The following is a 22509-nucleotide window of genomic DNA, read 5'->3' as shown; positions in this document are numbered from 1 at the left end:
CTGTCTTTCAGTGATCCTTGTACTTATATTCCAAGGTCCTTTTGTTCTTCAACACCCCCAGGGTCTTATATCAATTGTAAAAGTCCTTCCTGGATTTGACTTTACAAACTGCAAAACCTCGACTTATCTGAATTAAAGTCCATACGCCATTCCTTGGCCAATCTATTTTTAAATCTAGATTCAAAAACAATTTTTCAAAAACCTTCATTGTTCAATATGGCACCTATCTTCGTGTTATTTACTAAACATGCTTTGTGAGCATTCTTATCCAAATTATTGATTATAGATGATAAATGAGCCCAGTGTACCTGACACACACCAGTCATAGATCTCCAGTCTGAGAAGCAACCTTCTACCATCATCCTCCATTCTCTACCATAAAGCTTATCTATATCTCTCTCTCTCTCTCTCTAATCAGCCAGCTCTCCCTGGACATTGGTGTCAAAGAGATTGGCAAGTAGCTTCACTTTAAAAATACATTGTTCATACAATAGAGACTCGATTACATTTAAGGTGTCCTTTCTAAAGTTAGGACCTTTACACCACCCTGACTTTCACCTGGGCAGTCTCCAACCTTATAATCACATCAAATTCTCAAATTTCAAACAGTTCCCCTCTATCTCTTTACTGATTACCACCTAGTGGTTTGACATCAACCATCATGAAGTACTTTGAGAGGCTGGTCGTGACATGCACTCGTTCCAGCCTTTCAGACTACTTTGACCCAGTGCTACTTGTCCAACAACCGAAACAGGTGTATGGCAAGTGCCATCTCAAAGCCCTACATTTACCTCTGGAGCAAAGACACCTAGCTCAATTGTTTGACCTACTAGTCTTCCTTCAATACTGCAATTACAAGCAAACTCCAGACCCAGAAATCAACACTTCCCTCTGCAAATGGGTCCTTGACTTCCTGACCACAATCAGCAAGGAAGGCAGCAACACCTCCACCACGATTATTCTGAACACTGGTGCTCACCAGGTTGTGTCATCTCCCTACTCTACTACTCCCTGCATAGTCATGACTGTGACCCGATTCTGCTCTAATTCCACCTACAAGTTTGCAGATGACATTTTCATAGTGGGCTGCATCTCAAATAACGATGAGTCAGAGCACAGTAAGGAGACAGACAGCCTAGTACTACGGCGTCACAACAATCTTTCCCTCAATGTCAGCAAACAAAATACAGGTAATTGACTTCAGGAAGGGGGGGTGCAGGGTAGGGTGGGCAGACCATATGCTCCTGCTACATCAAACATGCTGAGGTTGACAGCTTCAAGTTTCGACGAGTGAACAATCCCAATAGCTTGGAAACCAGGAGATCCAGACAGCCACAGTGGATGGAGCACAGTTGCTCAGCAAATCAGTCACCCAGTTTTACAGATGTACAGGAGGCAACATACAAGAGCACAGAAAGTAATGGTGGTGAGTATAGCGCAAGGACAGTTGATAACCCTTACAGGTTACAGGGGAAAGTGTCTGCGAAGGGGAGGGGTGATGGGTGAAGAGGGATGAGTGGATCTGCAAGTCAAAGAGAAAGTGATCTCTGCAGAAAGGTTAGGGAGGGCAAGATGTGACTGGTAATGGGATCATATTATAGCAGAAAGAGTGAATAACGATGTGCAAGCTGGTGGGATGATGGGTATGGGCAAAGGGAATTTTATCCCTGTCTTGACGGGGGGGGGGGGGAAAAGAGGAGAGTTAAGTGCAGAAAATAGAGATATAGGTGAGGCTCTGTCAATAGGGGGGGGGGGGGAAGAGAGAGCGAGAGAGAAGAGAGAGAGAAAGAAAAACCCTTCTTCTAAAAAAGGATGACATCTCATATCTTGGAGTGGAAGGCCTCATCATGAAAACAAATGTTAAGCTCATCTAAAAGCCAAATCAATTTAACCTATGTTTGACAATGGAACTGGTCACCCCAGGTGAAAATCCTGCACATCAGCATATTCACAAACAAGAGAAAAAATCTGCAGATGCTGAAAATCCGAGCAACACACACAAAATGCTGGAGGAACTCAGCAGGCCGGGCAGCATCTAAATAAAGAATATACTCGAAGTTTCAGGCCAAAACCCTTCGCCTTGAAACGTCACCTGTACCCTTTTCCTAGATGCTGCCTAGCCTGCTGAGTTCCTCCAGCATTGTGTGTGTTGCTTCAGTTTATTGGTTTATCTACACAAATCCTCTTCAGGCAGCTAGCATTTGCCCATCTTCAGTTGCACGTGCTTCAAAGCGCTTTGTCTTCAAAGCCTACTGTCTTTACTGTTTGCTCACTGAAATAAAGGGGCATCACACAGGATTCAGAAAAGGAAAACTAATTAAAATGGTCTATCATGTAATATTAATGTCTTGCATACTGCATCTTTTAATAGTCTACATCATTTCCATCGATTTACTGGTGCTCCATTCACTGATAACAACTTCTTTGTTCAGATTACTTCTTAGCTGTATGTTGCATTCAATGGGCCCCTTTCTCAGCTTGCTCTTACATTGGCTTAGGAAAACTCATGGGTCAAGTGTCAAGCAGGCCAAACAAAGGAGACGACAGTCCTTCAGGTTTTCCAATACTTCCAAGGCAGCTCTCTCAGCAGCTGTGAGGTAGCTGCCATGGGGAGATACCTTCAAACCTGACTCACTTAACAGCACCACACATGCAGATCCTGACAGGAATGCACTTGTCTCTTTTCAGTACGTGAATCTGTGGTTAACATATCTGATTTCACAAATCTTTTACGTACTATATTTAATCTTAATGCAGACATGCACATTTGGTGCACCAAGGTGACACTCAATTTAGAATCAGTCATTGAACGCTACAGCATAGAAACAGGCCCTTTTGCCCATCTTGTCCACACAAAACCATATTCTGCCTAGTTCCATCAACATTCATCTGGACCACAGCCCCCAGACCATAAAAAAGGCTACCATTTCACTGACTGCTCGAATAGCCAAATCTCATGAATCTCCTGAATTAAATAGTTAACTGAATTGTTTCATTTTTGTGCAGAAGCTACCGGTGAAGGTTTCACTGATTCTGTGGCTACTTCTGATCAACATCAATCTAAGTTTGCTCAAAGTGCAAACTAGTTGAATGTATAGACTCTAGGTAACCACTTCTGAATGTGAACACATCTCAGAAAGCAACTGGCACATTCCTGCAATAAGGTTACTTTCAAATGAATTTACTGGATTGTAAATAAGCACAACCCTCTGCAGAATATTAAATGATTCATGTATACATAGTGAAGTTTGCAGTGGCTTAACATGACTTCTGCTGCACATAAGAAATCAAACACAATCAACTTTTAAACTTTGAAGCAACAGTCCAAGAATATGAAGAATGCAATCTTCTAAACATCAAAACAAAATTCTGTTCTGATGACATGATAAAGCCGTTTCTACGAGGGTTTATTTTGCTTCAAATCACTAACACAATATGGAGACTAATGCCCTGTATCATTTGCGCATCAAAACTAACATACAAACTAACCTGATCACACAGGTGATTTGGTAAACTCCCATACTGGCAAATATACAAAAGCCAAATAACCCAAATTTAGCTTTCTTTGGATTTTTGTTTTGCATGCTTGAAATCAATTTAAAAACTTATGTACTTTCACATCAAAAGATAATGCCCACTTAGTTTTATCCTGTTTTTTTTTTTCCCCCCAAAACCCTCTCCAATTATTTAGCTCTGCCCGTTCAATTCCAATGTGGATTCCATTTAACAGTTTTTCCACTACTTCACCTTTATTTTCAATGGAAACAATGCATCAAAATAAGAACAAAAGTAACAAAACATTTAATTTCTTGACTTGGAATCTACAAAGTGCAAGTCCATTTTCCTTCCTGTAATCAGAATATTTCAATAGAGTCGTGGTATGTCTATTATACAAATTACCAGTGGTACAAAACTATGATATGTAGTGGAATTAAAGTATGAATTTGAAGCTACAGAGAACTGAACAAGTAGACAACATAATGGCATATGAAACACTTTGCAAATAAAACGGTATACAAATTGAAAAATGGACAAGATAAATACTGCATGAATACTGTTGTTAGAAACGAGCACAAAGCTGGAAAAGACCAACTAGTCTGGAAAAAAAAATAATTGAATGGTTTAAGTGTTTGTGGAAAGGTTTTTATCTCCATCTTCAGAAAGGCTTATTTTAATTTTTGACTAGTCTATTCATCTGAATATGAAAGCAGCCAGTGAGTTAATTTTGTATGAAGTTCTTTGTTCACTGCAGATGCAGCAATTGTTGCTTACGCCTTTTCATTATACACTAGCTCATCTCTTAAAATGCATTTTACGCCACGAGTCTTAGCTCCATTTGTAACACAAAATTATAAGATTTCAAAGTCATTACTGTCCTTCAAACATTAGGCATTTGCTTTCCTACAAGTTATGATTATTTAAAGCCAAATGACCAATTGTTTTGTTACAGATTGCAAAATGTGCTTTGTGTCATTCAAAATCAATGGAAATCCCTGACCTCCTGAAGCTCAAAGCACCTTTCAGACTGATGTTTGGTTTGATCGCAGCATTATGTACCCAAACTTAGATCTGCTCCTCCTAATTTTGACCATTCTTAATTTTAAGTTGACACAAGTTATTGCTTTGCATGTCAGAATGGTGCTTACAGTACATATTTATATATTTTTAATTAATACATAAAGTTAGTTGACCCACTTATATTCCAACAGGGCAACTCATTAAATCAATTACACTTCTCCTCATTTACTTGTAGCCCTGGCACAAACTCACAGAGTCATGAGGAAACTGTGCAAACTCCCCAAGTTGCTAAAGCTTAAGTCAGCAACATTAACTTGCTGTCCTTTGCCCATCTTTCATTTTTCCCCTCCTCCTTCTGCTTAACATTAAGTCATTCAAGAGAGACAGGCCCTTTGGCCCAGAATCCATGCTAATAATGAAGCAGTCACTTTCACTAATCCCATTTTATTCCCTCCCTATACCAATAAATTTGCTCCAGGATCCATCATTCACACAAACTATGAGCAATTTAGTGGCATCCCAGGATGGGTACTCAGAGTGTGCACTGCACAACTGGCGGGTGTGTTTACAAACATTTTTAATCTCTCCCTCTCCCAGTGCAGAGTGCCCTCTTGCTTCAAAACATTCACCATTGTTCCGATACCTATACAGACCAAGATAACATGTCTGAACGACTGGCGTCCTGTCACACTCACCTCAATAACAGCAAATGCTTTGAAAGGCGGGTCAAGGACTACATCTGCAGTATGCTATCACCCACACTGGACCCCCTACAATTCGCCTACCAACACAACTGATCAACACATGACACAATAGCACAGCTCTGCACACCATCCTTACACATCTGGAGAAGGATGCTTACCTGAGAATGCTGTTCTTGGACTACAGTTCAGCATTCAACACCATCATTCCCTCCAGGCTCAACAAGAAGCTCAGAGACCTCAGCCTTCACCCTGCTTGTATAGCTGGATCCTGGACTTCCTGTCAGATTGCCAGCAGGTGGTAAGACTGGGCTCCCTCACTTCTGCTCCTATTACCCTCAACACAGGTGTCCCTCAGGGGCTGTGTCCCAAGCCCCCTCCTTTAGTCTCTCTATACCCATGACTGTGTCGGCACCCACAGCTCTAATCTGCTTTTTAAATTTGATGATGACGCTACATTGATTGGCCTAATCTCAAATAATAATGAGGCATCCTACAGAGAAGTCATCACCCTGACAGTGGTGTCAAGAAAACAACCTCTCCCTCAATGTCACAAAAACAAAAGCTGGTTGTGGACTACAGGGCGAAATGCAGACAGGCTAGCCCCTATTGGCATCAATGGATCTGGGGTACAGCAGGTGAACAGCTTTAAGTTCCTCGGCGTAAACATCACTGAGGACCTCATGTGGTCTGTACATACCGGCTGTGTGGTTAAAAAAAAGGCACAACAGCACCTCTTTCACCTCAGACAGTTGAAGAAGTTTGGTATGGGCTCCCAAATCCCAAGAACTTTCTACACAGGCAGAATTGAGAGCATCCTGACTGGCTACATCACTGGCTGGTATGGGAACTGTACTTCCCTCAATCGCAGGACTCTGCAGAGAGTGGTGCGGACAGCCAGCGCATCCATAGATGTGAACTTCCCACTGTTCAGGACACTTACAGAGACGATGTACAAAAAGGGCCCGAAGAACCACTGGGGTCCTGAGTCACCCCAACCACAAACAGTTCCGGCTGCTACCATCCGGGAAATGGTACCGCAGCACAAAAGCCAGGATCAACAGGCTCCGGGACAACTTCTTCCACTAGGCCATCAGAATGATTAATTCATGCTGACACAACTGTTTTTCTATGTTATATTGACTATCCTGTTGTCCATACTATTTATTATAAATTACTACAAATTATACCTTAAACATTTAGGTGGAGACATAACAAAAGAGTTTTACTCATCTATATGAAGGATGCAAGTAATAAAGTTAATTTAATTCCTACCAAACAACATATCTTTGGGATGAAGAAAACCAGAGCACATGGGAAGAAAAACCTGTACTCACAGGGAGAACTTGCAAACTCACACAGACAGCACTACAGGTCAGAACTGAATACAGGCTACTGACCAGCTGCATTGTTGTGTTGCTCTCCTTTAGCTCCACCCACTTAACTTTCAGACAAATACATAAATTTCTAGCCTTAAAGGAAAGAGAGATACTAGGAAAATCAAATTTAGATCATCCAGAACTTACAGTCTCTGTCCCCATGGTCTCAGTTACGTTGTTAAGAAATCTGTGGTTGCTTGTTCACAGGTAATGGTACCTACATGAATGAAAACAAAGTTATTCATTAGCACCAGATCTGCACAGCCATTAATTTTCAAATAAATGAATCTTAACAGTCCTCTATCTGCCTCCATTATAGTTCAGATAATAGTTCTCTCATCCTACAAACAATATTCTAGGTTCACGACCCACTCCAAAAGATAAAGCAAAAGAACATCTACCCCAAATGACCATTAGGTACAGTAATCAAATGCCCAGACCCTGCACTGTATCCCAAATAAGCCTGCACACTTCAAGCTCAACTCGTAGTCAGAATTTCCTCATGGGTAAAGACATACTAACCATCTTTGCCTTTCCAAATGCTGGTAGGTCTTGTCTCTCAGAAAGCCTTCTAAAAATTTCCTTGCCACTGATGTTAGACTCACTGACTGATAGTTTGCTTGTTTGACCTTGCAGTCTTTCTTAAATAAAGACACACTAGCCACATTCCAGTTTTCGGGTATCTCATCCATGGCTAATGTATTTTAAAGAAAAGGTGCCACAATGTTCAGCAACAACCATAACAGAACACCACATTCTTGTAACGAAGCCTGGTGTTCTTATCTAGAAGAATAAAGCACGCAACTGTGAAGTAATTCAACTCTTCAGCAAAACCACTTGATGCCTGGGAACATATTTCATTGCACTGTAATCAATTTTCTAAAGACTTAAGGGCCAAGACAATGTAGGGAGAAGTCAGAAAGATCTTAAAAGCATGCATCAAACTAGCAGTTGGTCAGGTCTATCAAACATTTTAGAATGTGTAACTTAATGACCATTTTATTCTAATCTCTCCAAAGTAACAACCTAGCTTACTTAGGCCATCAAGTCAATGCTAGTTGCCAGAGCACATGCATTGGTTTAAATTTCACGCCATTTATTTCAAAGTAAAGTTTTTATCTAAGTGCATATATGTTACTATATACTACCTTGAGATTGATTTTTATTTTTTTTAAATGTCTATTGCCTCTCACATGTCCACTTACATTTAGTATATTTTACATATTTCAATCATGACTTGATTGTTTATAACATTAAAATTGCAAAACTGTCACCTCTGCATGAGAGGGACACGGAATCCTTCACTCATGCGCACATCTCCAATTACATAGTAATGCCTTTTTGAGTACATATTTGCAAAACAGTGACTAGGAAGAAAAGTGATTCTTTTGTTTTTATTTAATCTCCATTTTAGCTCTCTGTCTTTCAAGATTAAAGGTTGTCTAGTTTCTTTTTTAAATCCTTTGCTTACCAGTCTAGCAATCATTCAGTGCTGTTCATGAACAGTTACTTAAATGTCAGTAACCCTCCATAATAACCAGGCTTTCAGCCTACTTTGTGAACTTGGTGGCCTTAATCCATCTATCACAACTCATTAAGATTAGATGCTGTTCTTACTCACAGCCCACACATTTCTAGATAATGACCAGAAATACAAGTCTCAGATTTCCCTTTTAGCCTGTCTTGATTAAGAAGAAACTCCCACTTGATGGTTACGATGAATTGTTCCAAACATTCAATTTCTCTCTTAATCAAAAAAGTTAGTTAGCACTTCATGTGTGATAACAACCTATCAGATTTGAGTCTCTAAATTGGCTGCTATTTTACCTAAGATACTTTGTGATCAATATTAGCTTGGATACAGTTGAAAGTAGATAGAGGATGGGAACAGTGTGATATCAATGCAAGTATTACACTACAGGTATATGTAATAGCTAAAGAATAAAGGTCCAAATGTTTGGTCATATAAAAAATTGTACTGTAATAGGCATTTAAAGTTTAAAATTCAACTAAATGCACAACAATTTTCTCCAAGATAGAAAGCTCTAATTTTAACTGAGTAATGATTGGACAAGTGTCTTTTCACCTATTAAGAATCATAATCAGGTATATTACCACTAATATGTGCCATGAAATATGCTGTTTTGCAGTAGCAGCACAATGCAAGACAAAAATTACTGCAAACCACAAAAATGTAAAACCACAAAAATGTAAAAGAGGAATAATGAAATGGTGTTCGTGATTTATGAGAACAAACATGATTTAGCTTTATATACAAATAACTCCATAATGCTTGTCAAAGTAACTGTACACCACAAGGTAATAGAGGCCAAGCTAATGGGTTCATTCAAAAAAAATGATAGATTTCTTGATACTTAAGGAATCCACAGAGATAGGAATAATGATATTCGGTAGGTTAACCAGATCTTTGGTGACTGGCTGAGCAGGCAGACCAGATGGCCTATACATACTGTTATTTTATATGATCTTTTGTTTTTAATGAATCTGTTCCTTAATACAAGGACAGTTCAAGTTTGTATTTTGCCCAAGAACAACATTAAAACCTGCTAGACCAGTCAGAGCCTGACCGGACTTTCTTTTCTTTCCCCAAACCTAACCTGACCATCAATACAAAGATAATAATCTCTAACATACTTTTGGTCGAGTGGGTTAATTCAAATGCATGGAAATAACTTTGCAAGGCATTTGGAGAACGGCAGAAAAAAGATTCTTAAAATATGTTTATTAAGTACTTAGCAAATCCAACAAATCAGAACATATGCCTGATCTGAAGAGAACTCACCACAACTTTATTGTATATGTCTGACTTGGGTTGGGTAGCCAGGCTTCAAACTTCTTAGTAAAATACAAATAGTGGTCAGGAAGTAGATTACATGAAGAGTGATAACATCATTTAAAGTTTTAAAGTAAAATACTGAATCATTCCAAAATCTAATAGAAGAGCAAGATTTTCTAGCTGTCCAAGCTAACAACAGCCCAACTATCTTTTCTCGCCAGCATCCATCTGGATGTTTATCAGAACATGAGCTTAAAAGTTCAAGATAAATTTATTATCAAAGTACATGTCACCATGTAGAAGCCCGAGGTTCATTTTCTTCCAGGCACACTCAGTACATCCAAAAACCTTGCAATTGTTTTTATTCAGAAAGTGCTCAAAGTTCCAATGGATGCATTCAACAATGGAGTATCTTTCGCACTGGTATAAAACAACTTTCTGAAATGAATGAATAGTATTGCATTTCCAAATTCAGTCTAGAAAGCACAAAATTAACTAGAGTCAGTGATATCATAATTCCACCTCCTACGTTCAACTTTGATCCCTACATTTTAAACATATGCATGTTTAAACTCATGCAGTCAAACGCAGAAGGCAAGGAAGATTCTCAGCAACAAGAAAATAAAAAACATAATCATTGATTTTTAATGAGAGTTCATCAAAAGACGCTTAGTTGGATTAATAATACCAACAAACCCTTACCTTAAGTCAGTTCTAAAGATGTAGAATCCAAATGGACAAAATTCTTGACAGGCAACTGCTTTACAAAGTGATATATATTTGGAAAATTCCAAGTTAAAATAATGATTGAAAACTTTTGGAAGCATTGTAATGCATATAGATGCAATCACTGAACAAGGGTTAATGGCTTTACAGTTATTTCTGGGCAAAAATGTTTTTTTTTGCTTTGCAATGTAATGTAATGCTTTTGTCCACTGACACTTGTAACTCAGATTTATTTTTCTTTTGATAACACAATCAAATTCACCTGAATTGTCACCCGATTGTAGAACACCAGCAATACAGAGTTAAGGAATCAAAATGTACACTTCCTAGAGAACTACACAATCAAAAATAATCCTAGGACATTGAGGCCCACAATGCAGTGACAAAGATAAGCCACGAGCATGGCTTGCCTTGGAGACATTTGCCATTGTAGTGCAACATGGTAGCGTAGCAGTTAGTGCTGGCACTATTACAGTATGTACCAGCAGCCCTGGTTCACTCCTGTTGCTGCCTCTACACTCTCCCCATGACAATGTGAGTTTCCTCTGGGTGCTCAGGTTTCTTCCCACATTCCAAAGATATAAAAGTTAATAGGTTAATTGGGTGGCATGGGATTGAGGAAGGGTCTGTTACCGAGCTCTATCTTGAAATAAATACAAATGTTAATGGCTTCTGACTGGGCATCCCTCAACTACCATCACAAAGTCAGCAAATAAAAAATATGCTATAATACTGTGTGATCAAAGTCCCATTATTTTTGAGATTGTTTTATTGTGGATGAAGCCAATTCAAATTAACCTCAATTACAGATATTTTAAGACTGATATAAAAGATTGGCAGTGCAATGCAAATTATACTAGATCAAGAGGAAGGCGCTCCAACATCCTAACTTTCTCAGAAATTTAAGGCGGCTCAACTTGTCACCAAACATTCTACAGATGGACTGTCAAGAGTATCTTGATGAGTTGTTTCATGATCTGGGATGGCAATTTGAATGCATAGCAACACAAGCTGCAGACAGTAGTGGACACTGCCCAATACATCACTAGCATATCCCTCCCCACCATTGGTATCTACATCTATCAAAGATCTCCACCATTGGGTCATGTCATCTTCTCAGTTATCATCAAGCAAGACATACGGAAACCTGAAGTCCCATACAGCCGGTTTAAAGAACAGCTTCCCTCCAACCAGTCCACCGTTGAACCAACTGCTACAACCCTAATCACTATTTAGCAACACTATGAACACTTTGACCTCTTTACACTAAGTTGACTTGCTTTCATTCTAAAATTAGTTTTTGTGTAAAAATCACAAAATTTATATTTTTTCTTTGTGAATGTTGCATGTATGCTGTACCTGAAATAGTGCAGTTTTCATTGCACCTGTGCATACATGTGCACATGACAATAAACTAACTTTTGAGATAAACATATTTACAATACTAGCACAAGGGGAAGCAAAGATTATGATTTATTTGAAACAAATCAGAGTTTATTATGACATAGACTACACCCTTGTCACAAGCTTTATTACAATTAATGATTAACCAAACTATATCTACAGTGCATAGACCGAAAGGATTCTTTTATTGCAAACTAGTCAGTGCTCCAGATCATTACATACAGTCAAAGATTCACCAAAGGCTGTTTATCAGTAACACATAAATTCAGAGTCAGAAATGATGGCAATCCCAAACTATCTCATTATATATTCTAAAATCTGAAATACTTCCAGCCCCAAGCATTTCAGGTAAAGGGTACTCAGCCTGTATAGCTTTCTGTTGAACTAATTGCACTTCTGCAGTTGGGGTAAGGTTACCTTAACTTTTAATCTAACTTGCACCTTCCTAGTGCTTGATAGTGTAGCCCTTTTCACAGAAATAGATTCAAAAGGCATAGAAAGTTAATTGTTCTTTGTACATGTGAGATCATAAGCAATTACTGTATTGAGTCATTCAGAAACTCAAATTAGCGTTGATCAACATTGTAGGAGCTTTCTTCCATGGAAATTGGGGCCAAACTAGAGATTTTCACACCATAGTAGTCTGGCACACTAGACCAGATGTGCCACTTTTTCCATAACTTACTTCTACTATGCCTATGACAACCCTAATTCCATGTCAGCTAGAATTAAAATCATGCTCTGAAAAATTAGAGGCAATTTTATGTGCCCATATCACAACATTTCGTTTTTTCTTAAAACACATATTTGCCGTTATCTGGCTGTTGAATCGAGTTGAGTTTCAACTAGATCACTTAAGTAAAAATATCTGTTCCTCCTCCTCACTTATGATTTTAAAAATGAAGTTCCTGTGAAAATTCTTTCATCAGTACTAAGAGTTTAAAGACATTCCACTAATTTAAAGTTAGCTACGAATTTAAATATTTCCCTTTTCCCATAAATCCAACTCGGGTTCCACAATATAACTGATGTGGCTTCTCCGTTTATGTGCACTATAATGTTAACGCTGTTTCATGCAAGCGACCAAATCTCGAACGACCAGAAATGTTTTTGCAGACTTTCGGAATACTATTCACAGCCACCAATTAACGCAAATAAACGCACTCCGATTTAAGATCTTGCACCAACTATATGTATACATTTACATTTTATAGTTTATACAGACAAATGTTACACTATCGGTATCTTTCAAACTCACCGAACAATCGGTGTCAGTGAAATTGCTCAGGTTTAACCAGCTCAAGTGTTACTTTCCGAAGTATTTTAACTGCAATGCCTATCACGCAGACACAAGCAGGCGTAGCTGTATATCGCAGAACGTGTCAACTCCCTATTCCAAAACGACGTGTCCTACATACACGAACAGAACGTGAGAGACGTGGCCAGGATGGATCCTCTGCAAGTCCACGGGTACATACCAATTTCTTCAAACTAACAAACATTTGGATCAAACGAGGGTCAAAATTTAAACCTCTAGCATCGGGTTCATTCCAACCGTGAAATGCACCTTTAAACATTAAGATGTCGAATATTTTACTCAAATGTGAATCCAGAGCTTCAGAAAACTTCCCGGCACCGCCAAAACCTCTCCGTTCAAAAACAAGGTAGCAACTTTTGACTGGGCAACGTGTTACAGTAGTTCCATTGACCGGATCGACACCGCCGATTCGCAATCCACTTTCAAGTCATACCTGAACGTAATCGGTGGCACGACGAAATGACATCCCCATTTCAAATCTTATCCCTGTCATCAGGATATCTGCACACCAAACAGCAGGCAACAAACACCGAGTCCCACAAACCTCGATCCCTCCCGCCACGTTCAGCCAAACCACTTAAATACAAATTATTTAAATGAAGTTGGTGAAAGTGATTTTGGACAAATCTGCTTTTTATTTTCTGAATATAGGTCCATGACAGCTCTGCACTTGCAGCCATGTCACCTGTCCTTCATTTATGACCAATATTAAACTCTTATTCAATAACAGTTTAGCAAATAATTCCCTACTACTCCAATAACAAAATTCCAGTTCCCCAAATAAATTATCACTGGGTTAACAAAAAAAAATTTGGCTGAGTTCTGAAATTTTACAAAGTGAGAGGTTCAGTGAAATTTATTAACAAGTTGATTGGGCAGCTGTTGAATGCAGCATTTCAGAAATACTGAGAGTTAATGCAGAAACAAAGGCATAAAAATAAGCGAAATTGAAGTTCGTATAATGAACAAAATGACCTCCTAAATGAATAAAAACTCTTGGAAGGTGAGGATAGACTGGACAAGGGAGTCCACAATGTGAGTTACATATAGGTAAAGAGAAAACAATTTGGTGTCCTGGAGAAGACAACCATGATCAGCTCATCTGGCAATAAAGAAACTGCAGATCCAAGAGATCAGAAATAAAAACTGGAAAGGTCAGGAATACTCAGTAGGTTAATCAGCACGTGACAAAAGCAGCAAAGCTAATGCATTCTGGCATCTTCCCCCTTACTTTCCAGTCCTGATGAAGGCTCGCAGACTGCAACCTTGACTGCTTACTCATTTCCACATGCTGCCTGACACAACATAGAACAGTACAGCACAGGACAGGAACAAGCCATTCACCCCACAATGTTCTGCTGACCAGCTAAAAAGCAAATCAGAAGATCTAAACACTAATCCCTCCTAACTCAACAGTGTCAATATTCCACCATCTTCCTTACATCCATTGCCAATCCAAATGGCTCCTAAAAACCTCTAATGTATTTGCCTGTACCATCATACCAGCAGTGCATTCCAGGTATCCACAACTCTGAGTAAAAAAAAACTTATTCCTCACATCCTCTTGAACCTACCCCCCTCACCTTCAATTCATACCCTCTGGTGTTAGGCATTTCAACCCTGGGAAACAGATACTCGCTGTCTATTCTATCTATGTCCTCAATCTTACAAACTTCTATCAGATCTGCCCTCAGCCTCTAGTGCTCCAGAGAAAACAGCCCAAGTTTATCCAGCCTCTCATGATATCACATGTCGAAACCAGGCTGCATCCTGGTAAACTTCTTCTGCCCCCTCTCCAAAGTCTCAACATCCTTTCTATAGTGGGGTGAGCGGAATAGTGTGCAATACTCCAGATATGGCCTAAAAAGTTTTAAAAAGTTGCAACAGAACCTCTTGACTTTGGAACTCAATGCCTCGACTAATAAAAGCAAGCATTCCATCAGCCTTCTTAACCACCTTATCATCCTGTGTAGCCACTTTGAAGGAGCTATGAACTTGGATCCCAAGATCTCTCTGCACAGCAACACTGTTAAGGATCTTGCCCTTTAAAAGTGTACTGTCTCCTAGCACTTGCCTTATGGTTGGGAGTGCAACACCTCATTTATCTGGGTTAACATTCCATCTGCCACTTCTCTGCTCATAATTGTAACTGATCTATATTGCACCGTATTTTTACTCACCAACCCATCTCCATTTTCATCTGGGTCATTTATATACATCACAAACAGCAGAGATTCCAGCACAGATCCCTGTGGAACTCCACTAATTACATACCTCCAGCTTAAATAAGTCCCTTCAACCACTACATTGTCTTCTATGTGCAAGCCTCGTTCTCAATCCAAACAGCTAATTTGCTGTGAACCCCATACATCTTAACCTTCTGGATTAGGCTCCCATGAGCAACTTTGTCAACTGCCTTACTGATGGCCTTACATTCACTGCCCTACCCTCATTCAATCTCTTGTCAACCTGTCAAGAACTCAATCAGAATCAGGTTTATCACCACTGGCATGTGACATGAAATTTGTTAACTTAGCAGCAGTTCAATGCAATACATAATCTAGCAGAGAAAAAAAATTAATAAAATCTATTACATATATTGAATAATTATTTAAAGTAAAAACAGAAATACTGTATATTAAAAAAGTGAGGTAGTGTCCAAAGCTTCAAAGTCTATTCAGGAATCGGATAGCAGAGGGGAAGAAGCTGTTCCTGAATCGCTGAGTGTAAGACACAACCTGCCCCACACAAAGCAATGCTATGCCGACTCTCCCTAATTATTTCAAAGTAAAATTTATCAGTCACCACATCACCACATAAAATCATGAGATTCTTTTTCTGCAGGCATACTTAGCAAATCTATAGAACAGTAACTGTAAACAGTATCAATGGACAAACCGCATAAATGCAGAAATAAATAGCAATAAATAACAAGCAATAAATAACAAGCATGAAATAACAAGCATGAAATAACAAGCATGAAATAACAGTACAACTGAGTGTAGCTATCCCCTTTTGCCCAAAAGCCTGATAGTTGAGGGGTAGTAACTGTTCTTGAACCTGGTGGTGTGAGTCCTGAGGCTCTTGTATCTTCTACCTGATGATAGTAGTGAGAAAAGAGCATGGCCTGGGTAGTGAGGATCTTTGATGATTGATGCTGCTTTTCTATGGCAACATTTCATGTAGATGTGCTCAATGGTTGGGAGGGCTCTAACTGTGATGTACTAGGCCAAATTCATTACCTCTTTCTAGGATTTTCCACTCAAAGGCATTAGTGTTCCCATACCAGGCCATAATACAGCCAGTCAGCACACTTTCTACAACACATCTATAGAAGTTTGCCAAGGTTTTTGATGACATGCCGAACCTCCACAGACTCCTGAGGAAGTAAAGGTGCTGCCATGCTTTCTTTGCAATTATATTTACATTATTGGTCCAGGACAGGTCCTCAGATAGTGACACCCAGGAATTTAAAGTTACTGACCCTCTCCACCTCTGATCCACCTATGGTTACTGGCTCATGGACCTCTGTAGACTTCAGGAGAAAGAAACCAATCAGTTACTTGTTCTAATTGACATTGAGTGAGAGGTTGTTGTTATTATACCACTCAGCCAAGTTTTCAAACTCCCTCCTTTATGCTGACTCATCAACCCCTTTGATACAACCAACAGTGACATCAGCAAACTTGTACATGTTGGAGCCACACATTCATGGGTGTAAAGCAGGTAGAGCAGGGAACATTCTCCCTTGTTCCCTTCTTAAACAGAAGTACAACATTAGCCACTCCTCAGTCCTCTGGGACCTCACCTGGCTAGAAAACATGAAGATACTGGGTCAAGGCCCCAGCTCCTCCAATAACATGAAGTAAATCCCATCAGGCCCTGGGGATTCATCCACCTTAACATTCATTAGGAGACCCAACACTTCTTAATCCTTGACCTCTAAACCCCCCAACATATTTATACACTCAGTACTGATCTCCTGGTCCTCCACATCCTTTCCCCTTGGTAAATACTGAAGCAAAGTACTCATTATGTACCTCTCACATTCTCCACATCCAAACAAATGGGTTCCCCCTTTATCCTCGAGTGGTCCAATCCTCTCCCCAGTTATCCTTTTACTCTTGATGCATATATAGAATACCTTGGGATTCACCTTAATCCTACTTGCCAAAGACTTTTCATTGCCCCTCCTGGCTTTCCTAATTCCCTTTAGTTCTTTTCTGACTTCTTTATACTCCTCACCCACTTCATTTGATTCTGACTCCCAAAGCTTTACACACTTTTCCTTGAAAAAAAAAATTCATTGCCACTCTAGAGATCAAGGTTCTCTTATCTTTCCATCCTGCCCTTCCAACAGGAACATGCCTTCCCTGTACTATGTGCAATTGATCTTTAAATATCCTCCACATGTCTGATGTGGACTTGCCAGAGGAAAAAAAAGTGTTCCCACAATTAACTCTTCTCAGTCCCTGCCAAATGCCCTCGTAATTTGCCCTACTCAGATTTAAAACTCTCCCACAAGGCCCATTCCTATGCTCATCTTTAGCTATCCTGAAAGTTAAGGAGCTGTAGTCACTGTTCCCAAACTGCTCACCCACTGGTCAGTCACTTGGCCAAGCTCATTATCCAAACACCAGATCCAGTACGGCTCCTCCTCTCATTGACCATCCATATTGAGTTAAGAACAGTTCCGCCCCATCTAAACCCCTTACCCTAATAGTTCCTCCAACATTGTGCTTCAGATTGATGATGCTTATTAGAACTGGAAAAGTGGGAAAATTCCTTTTCAGTCAATACTGGCACAGCAAATCAGACCAAAATGAGGCGATGGATGTTTTGCGAGGCAGATAGTGTTACGTTTCTCCTGATGTTTATGATTCTCTGTGTGCTACAAAGATCATGAAAGCTCTTTTTCACTTTTAGCAGTCATGGGCTCCACAAGCTAGGGACAATTAATACTCCTTCCCCCCCCCAATGGCTTTGTGAACATCATATTACTGTTTCCTTTGTCACCATCTGATGAGCAGAGCATCTGTGAGGAAATGTGGCCTGCCCACTAAGAGCCAACAATAAGCTCCATTTAGAAATATGAGTACTTTAGAAGCATTACAGGTGCTGTACATGGAAAAACCATTATAATTACAAAAAGGAGCACTGAAGTATCCACAGGCAAGGACACAACATTAGTGCCCAATACCACAATCCCAATGTGTGGGTGGGGGAGAACTGTGATTGTGAGAATGACTGCAGACAACTAATGAAATGCTATAAGTGCTAAATACAAAAACTATTGCAAATGTTATAAACAAGAGCACGACAGATGATGGTGATTATTCTAAATATTTAAACTCAATTGCTGCACTTTAATTTACTATTTGTCTAAGTAAAACCCTTCAATCATTGTGAAACCGCAATCATTGTGAAACCGCAATTGTGTTTAACCCACGATTCAAGTAAAAACACGCTACTTGCATTCAATGCATAGTTTCTTAGGGTGCGTTTCTTACCTACAAGATTCATTTTACATTGATTTTCATAGAGCTAATCACTTCAGATGCATTTTCTTTACAGGCTAGGTTACCAGAACAACTCAGACACAAAATTATCTAACAATAGCAAGCTGAGCTGGCAATTACTTTCAATCACAATGATATTTGAAGAGGCTGCCAAATCTTTGATTTTGAATATTAAAATAATTCAGCTCTTGTACTGCAAACAAGTTCAATACTAGGTACTTTTCACAGGTACTGACATTTTAAAAATTAATAATTTGTTGCTCAGTAGGACAGAAATTAACAAATTTTACAACATATGTTGGTGATATTACATCTGATTCTGATTAACTAGAATATCTGGACCACAGCCGACTTTAAATAGGCATAAAGGTTCAAGTTCATGAGAACAATATCAAAAGACTAAAAACAGGAAATAGTGTTTATAGCATCTATTCAAATTATAACTAGAAGTTTGAAGAATTGTATAATACATTTGCCTTAAACACTATTATTGTTTTAGAGATTTTCAAAACATTTTTCCTTACAGCATGACAATTTATCTTTTATTGGAAGAATCTTAAAACAAGTCTGTAGGAATAAACATTTCATTACTTCACCATGAGCTGCACCTTGTACCAATGGACAGAGTGGTCCATACTCCATTATAGTCAATGGCTAGCAAATGAAATTAGAATCTGATTATAGAACATACTAATATTGCATGGTATTTCATGCCCTACTAGTTAAATTCTGTCTAGTGTGCCTTCTGAAATTGATCACTGATGACTGTCGTATTGAAACTACCAAGTATGGTGTTCTCATCAGGTCACAAAACCACCAAATGATCTTTTATGGTGTACTGACAAGTGATCATATGGACAGAAACAAACATTAAAAAAACAACTTAAAACAGCAGCGTAGACAGCTACAACAGGGAGACAGGTCTAGATGTTCAATAACCATTGTTTTTCCTCCTAGCATTTTGCAAACGAGTATTGACTTTTCTTAGAATAACACCCATTCTGGAGTCATTTTACATCATTGGAAACACAACTGAGTATTTTGACATGGAACAAGCTTCCGCATACTTGATGTATTTCTCTACTGGAGCCACACTTTTAAGGTCATTGTTATGCAACATTTATTTGCAAGATTGGTGGGCATGGACCTTTTCTCCCCCCACATCCCCCCCAAAAAACTGCCCACTTATCATGGGTTATTCAGATTTTTCATAGCCACATTTTTTCCCTGCAGCTGCCTAGTTTAAAGTGCTATTTAGAAAACTTAAGGCTGGATGCTCATTCCATTAGCTACGACTAAATAACACCATTAAGACTAGAGTTCCTCTTCCATTTGAGAATTTGGAAAATATTCACAAATGGATACATGCAATGCAGCTACAAGATTTGAAACCAGGCCAGATACAGACATGGACTGGAACCCCAAGGGAATTAAAAGGTTCACAAGTCTCCTTTCACCTCTAGAATCTACAGGGATCTACACAATTACAATATCCCTGAAAAGGGATGTCACCAAAATGCCAAGATTTACAAATGGCATTCAGAGAGATCCAAGACTAGTGGCTTTAAGTGCAGCCTTACACCCATGCCTGGATTGTTTGGCCAATCAATGTCAAGGTTACCATCATATTCAACTTTCTCATTTTTGGAAATGCTCCAGACAGCTGACCTTTGAAGTCGGTTGCTCATTGTAACATGATTCGGATCACTAATGCACTACAGACTAGGAGAAGCACTTTCCTCAAACTGTTTTCCACCACAGAAAATAGAAAATCTTTATTAGATTTGTATAAAAAGTCTACTCAAACCAGACATAGGATGCTCAATATCAAGTAAGGAAAGCAAGAGCAGAATCTTGTAATCAAGGTTGCATTTATAGGTTCTCTCTCAATAGGAGAGATACTATTAGGTATCACTAACATCAAAGTGCCTGCCATTTTCCAAACAAAAGGTCTCAAGAATGATGAAACACTGGAATTAATGCTATTGTGGCAACTTGCAGTTCTTTGAATTGCAGGATTTGATCTCAGAAGTATTTATTCCAACGCCAAGGGATCAGACACAGTGGCATGGGTTTCTTACGGAACAACAAAAGCCTTAAGTGTCACTTACTTCTGTAGTAATAACTGGAGCTTCATGGACATAGTTATCAATGTGCAAACAATGCATGACCATTCCTGATGGAAACCTCACCTCATCATTGGACAGAAGCCAAGTACCAAGACTTAGTACACAAATGACTGTAGTTAAATTTCAGTGCCTCATGTAATGGAAGACCTCCACCCAATCAACAGGCACTGGGCAGACATCAACCACAGAGCTACCTTCAAAAGCAAGAACATTTTCTTACCGTCATTATGATGAATACCTAATGCCAATGCAACATGGAGATTAACCATACTCAATGACCAAATCAGATATTTTGAATTCGAAGGAACTGCAGTACAGGTAATGCAGCCACACATTCTCTTGCACAGTTTGTTTCAGAGTTTCATGATTATACTATGCTCCATCAGCATTAAGAAAACTGAAGAAAGCTTGCGTCACAGAATACAGAAGCATGCAATTGTGCTGGATGGCCATGATGAACTTTTCCCCAGAAGGACTAGTTTCGAAGTGCTGCAGCCCACCAGGAGTAATGACAAACTTAGAAGATGGAAACTGAACTTACAAGGGTGGAACAAGAGAGCTTTTGTTTAGAAATCTCAATGTTCTGGAGTGAAAACTAGATTTTCTAACTCTGCTATGTTATTAGACCTCTCACTGAACTGGACAGGCAATTGAGTACAGAATGCTGTTTTAAATAGGTCACATTACTATCACAAACCAACTCCATCTGCTCCCTGATAATTGCATTGTGGTCCCACAAGGCATCACTGTTGCTGAATAGCAGTGGAGAGAGCTAACACTGGTTTATAACAAGATCTAAAAGGAATGGCCCATAAATGCACTGAGAGAGGAATTTTAAATGACCATGGTCTGGGCACTCATTGAAGTAGAAATCTACACCATCAGCCACCATGTCAACATGTTAACAGTGGTTGTTAGAAATCTATGCATCACCTCCAGAACACAAGTGATGCAGACCTGGCTACAATTTTTATTACAATGTACTAGTGAACTTCTCTATCATTCATCATCTCCTATGAATTGCCTGACAAAGTGCTGAGTATTTTACTTTATACTCTCAGTGGCATCTTTATTTTTATTTTAGAGATACAGTGAGGAACAAGCCCTTCTGGCTCAACAGCGCCTGTAAATCGCAGCACCCAGCAACCCACCTAGTTAACACTAGTCTAATCACAGGACAATTTACAACGATGTATTAGCTAGTATGTCATTTACTGTAGGAGTATCCTGAGGAAATACATGTGTTTCACAGGGAGAACATACAAACTCCTTACAGATGGTACTGGAATTGAACTTCAAACTCCAGAATGCACTGAGCTGTAATAGTGTCACACCAACCATCATGTATATTATAGTTACCTCATATTTACACTGAAAATAGTGGTGTACTAGTTTTCAAGCCTCAGTCTTTTATTGCCTCTTCGAAATGCTTCATGCTCTGGAGTGTTTCAAGTCTAAACAGATTCTTACAAATCCAAGCACATCCTCCATCCAAATTCAGAAGTTCCATTGCTGTGCGACATAACACTTTCCTTTGCATATTGCCTGCAGCATCACCAGGTGTTTCAATAAAAAGAATGCACTCTGCAGTAGTCAAAGGTCTTAGATAGGTTGACTTTGGGAAATTAAATTCCAGACAAGTATTGCATTACCACACAGATGTCACAAAACTAAAACAAAATCATATCAGTTATAAAATTTGTGAAGTGATTCATTTGAGGAATAAAACTTGTAGTGTCCGCCTGTATCAACTGCACAATAAAAAGACCTTAAAGTTTTTCCAATGGTAAGATTACCACTCTAATCTCTTTAGTTAATATTAAGTTGTAAACAAAGGTCTTGCATTTTATTCATAATCTTCACGTTCTGTAAACACAAACCTCCAGTATGGAGCAGTCTGAAAAGGTTTGAAAAAACATTTTATTGGAATAAACACATAGGAAGCAAAAATAAATAACTAAAACTGCTCTGAGGAACTCTGAACCAGGCAGCATCTGTAGAAAGAAACTGACACTCAA

The 22509-nt window shown here is 39.1% G+C and overlaps 1 protein-coding gene across 6 annotated transcripts in view; it reads right to left on the bottom strand.

Annotated features, from left to right (window-relative positions):
* Nucleotides 1–22509, bottom strand: part of mtmr4 (myotubularin related protein 4) — a 121248-nt gene that overhangs the window by 83365 nt on the left and 15374 nt on the right. For 4 of the 6 annotated variants that reach the window (XM_072243731.1, XM_072243737.1, XM_072243734.1 and 1 more), the window contains one exon: nucleotides 6746–6815. In XM_072243731.1, coding sequence (XP_072099832.1) covers nucleotides 6746–6760 — 15 coding nt within the window. In that variant the 5' untranslated portion in view covers nucleotides 6761–6815. Of the gene's footprint in view, nucleotides 1–6745; nucleotides 6816–12783; nucleotides 12904–13276; nucleotides 13296–22509 lie in introns of those variants that run through there. The other 2 variants (XM_072243736.1, XM_072243732.1) reach the window with 2 other exon arrangements.

Source organism: Mobula birostris, chromosome 25, assembly GCF_030028105.1.
Source record: "Mobula birostris isolate sMobBir1 chromosome 25, sMobBir1.hap1, whole genome shotgun sequence".
NCBI classification, from domain to species: domain Eukaryota; kingdom Metazoa; phylum Chordata; class Chondrichthyes; order Myliobatiformes; family Myliobatidae; genus Mobula; species Mobula birostris.
The sequence above is the reverse complement of the archived record's forward strand: the minus strand, read 5'-3'. Positions and strand labels throughout refer to the sequence as shown.